The sequence below is a fragment of the Austrofundulus limnaeus genome, unplaced genomic scaffold (genome assembly GCF_001266775.1).
Source record: "Austrofundulus limnaeus strain Quisiro unplaced genomic scaffold, Austrofundulus_limnaeus-1.0 Scaffold1195, whole genome shotgun sequence".
NCBI lineage: Eukaryota > Metazoa > Chordata > Actinopteri > Cyprinodontiformes > Rivulidae > Austrofundulus > Austrofundulus limnaeus.
This window is the reverse complement of record NW_013953597.1, coordinates 15,869-18,671: the sequence shown is the minus strand read 5'-3', so window position 1 is coordinate 18,671 and position 2,803 is coordinate 15,869. Positions and strand designations below refer to the sequence as shown.

General features: G+C 39.8%; 1 protein-coding gene across 1 annotated transcript in view; it reads right to left on the bottom strand.

Annotated features, from left to right (window-relative positions):
• Nucleotides 1-349: 349 nt before the first annotated feature.
• LOC106534514 (E3 ubiquitin-protein ligase HECW2) overlaps nucleotides 350-2,803 on the bottom strand; it is a gene marked incomplete at its 5' end in the record, with an annotated part of 18,076 nt that continues 15,622 nt past the window's right edge. The window contains 1 exon segment of the mRNA XM_014031169.1: nucleotides 350-1,712. Within this exon segment, the coding sequence (XP_013886623.1) occupies nucleotides 1,601-1,712 (112 nt within the window).

Sequence of the window (2,803 nt, the reverse complement as noted above, 5' to 3'; positions counted from 1 at the left end):
ATATTATTTCAATCGGTCCACAAATTTTAGCATTTAGATTTTATTTTACAGTTTTTAGCTTGTAGCTGCTGTTTTCAGAACCATTTTGTTACTTTTATCTGGTCGTTTACTAAGTTTTACTACCTTTAGCTTTTGTTTAACTTCTGTTAGCTTGTTTTGTTTGTTTCTAGCTAACATTCAGCTTTTTCTATTTAAGCCTTTGTCTAAGTCTGTTCAAGTCTTTTKCTACTTTTAGCTTGTTTTTCTACATTTATCTAAATATTTCTCTTTGGTTCTGAGCTCGAGTTCTGCTCCTTTCAGCAGAGCTCCAGCTTCTATCAGCAGCCGATAAAAGAGGCCACAGCCGAAGTTGTGTACAGAGATGAGTTTATTTGTTGAACATTCACGTGTAAAGTCTGGTTCTGGTTCTGAACTTTGGTAGGTTCTGCTCAGACAGATCAGTCCGGTTATCTGATGGTGGGATTAAAGACCTCATCAGGTCTTCATGGCAGTGGGTTCTGTCTTTGGTTGGTCCTGGTCCTAGTCCTGGTCCTGGTCCTGGTCCCGGTCCCGGTCCACCAGAACCAGATTTAATAAATACTCGGTACAATCGTGACAGACAGTGAAAAGTGAAACATTTCTGTGAAACTTAAGGATTATAAGATGGAAAATTAATGTTTTCATGCATTTTTTTTTAGCTGCAAACAGCCGAAGATTTATCAAACACTTAKTGGCTCCAAAAGTTGAGTTCTGTGCCAAACCCAGTTCTGACTACAGAGAGACTACAGYGCTAGTTCCTTATCTGGCAACCCTGCTGCTAGAGGCACTAATGCACCCCTACACCATGAGAGAGGCAGGCTGAGCTGATAATAACTCTCCTCTTCACAAAGGTTCAAATGAGAAGTGTATATTCGGCTGTTTCAGCTGTTTTTCTTCATCTCTGTGTTGTTTGGTACTCAGCCTCTCAACGTTTGGACCCAGTGCTCGTAGAACCACGACGAAACAAACCYGATGTCGCTGATTTGATAGAAAACCACAAAGTGAGTCAGGTGGTTAAAAACCACTTCCTGTGGAGGAAAATACAACATCTGGTAGAAAAGAGGCGGACTCTAAAATCACTCCTTTATAAGCCCCTCCCCCACAGACAGGTGCAGCTACTGAGGTGGGCCACTGGGGGCGGGGCTTCCAACCAGGCCAGAAGCCGTGCCGCCATGTTGTGAGGAGCTACMTGTAGCGATGAGTGAGACGTGTAGCTCTTTACAAGATGGCTGCCGAGAATCCCACCCAGCACCATCAGTGGCCGTTCAGCGAGGGAACCCTGAGGGTGGTCCACCAGGGGGAGGTGTTTCTGGTTCTCCTCCAGGTCCATGCACCTTTTTCACATCAACAAAYTCATCCAGCTGTTTTATAAAAGCTYTTTTTWAATTATTGTTCTTATAAAAACGGTCTGTGATTGGTCAGACGTGATCCTGAAGGCAGTGCAGGTCTGGGTCCAAACAGGATCAGATCCAGAGGGAGGGCGTGGCAGAGCTGAGACTCTGGGTTTAATGAGGAAGTGGGGGGTGCTATACTTAATGAAACCGGTCCAGACGCAGCAGGACTCCCAGGGTCCGGCTGAGGTTCACTCCAGTCCGAAGGTGCTGGTCTCCTCCACAGCGGTCAGCATCTTCTCATAAAGCATGGAGAAGGACTGGTAGGGGGGCAGGTCCAGTCTGTTGAAGCAGGTGTGAGCTCTGAGGGAAACACCACAAACACAAACACCACAATGATTGTGTGACTCACAGTGATGTGCCTCTGGAGCTGTGGAGCTAGCTGTACGAGCTAACAGGCTACGTCCAGTTATACAGACATGTGAGCTAATTGTTAGCTTTACAGTRTGTTTACGTCCAAATGAAGCTTCAGAAGATTTATAAACTTAGACATCTCTAGAGCTGAACAAACACTTCATAGGTTGTCCAGAACGTGGTAACACTTTCTTTTACAGTACCCTTATTACCATGTAATTACATGGTAATAAGGGTACAAAAGAAAAACTACTGTTAGTAAAACTACCTTTATTGGGTAACTACAATCAAATTACTAAGTAACTCAACACTATATTTAAAACCAAAAAAATGCAACTAAATGTTGGGGTTAGTGGTTAATTACAATAAAATATAACTTTAAAACTGTCCAAATTATCTACTACTTATTTAGGTGTTACATAGCAAATTGTAATACATTACCAGGTAAGTGCTACATTACTGCAGACAACTACATTGTAAAATTGTACCCTAATTACCATGTAATTACATGGTAATTACATGGTAATAAGGCATTAATTACATTTAATTACATCTTTATTACCTTGTAATTACATAGTAATAAGGCAGTAATTACATTTAATCACATCTTTATTACTTGTAATTACATGGTAATAAGGCAGTAATTACCATTTAATCAAATCTTTGTTACCTTGTAATTACATGGTAATAAGGCAGTAATTACCATTTAATCACATCTTTGTTACCTTGTAATTACATGGTAATAAGGCAGTAATTACATTTAATCACATCTTTGTTACTTGTAATTACATGGTAATAAGGCAGTAATTACCATTTAATCACATCTTTATTACCTTGTAATTACATGGTAATAAGGCAGTAATTACATTTAATCAAATCTTTATTACCTTGTAATTACATGGTAATAAGGCAGTAATTACCATTTAATCACATCTTTGTTACCTTGTAATTACATGGTAATAAGGCAGTAATTACCATTTAATCACATCTTTGTTACCTTGTAATTACATGGTAATAAGGCAGTAATTACCATTTAATCA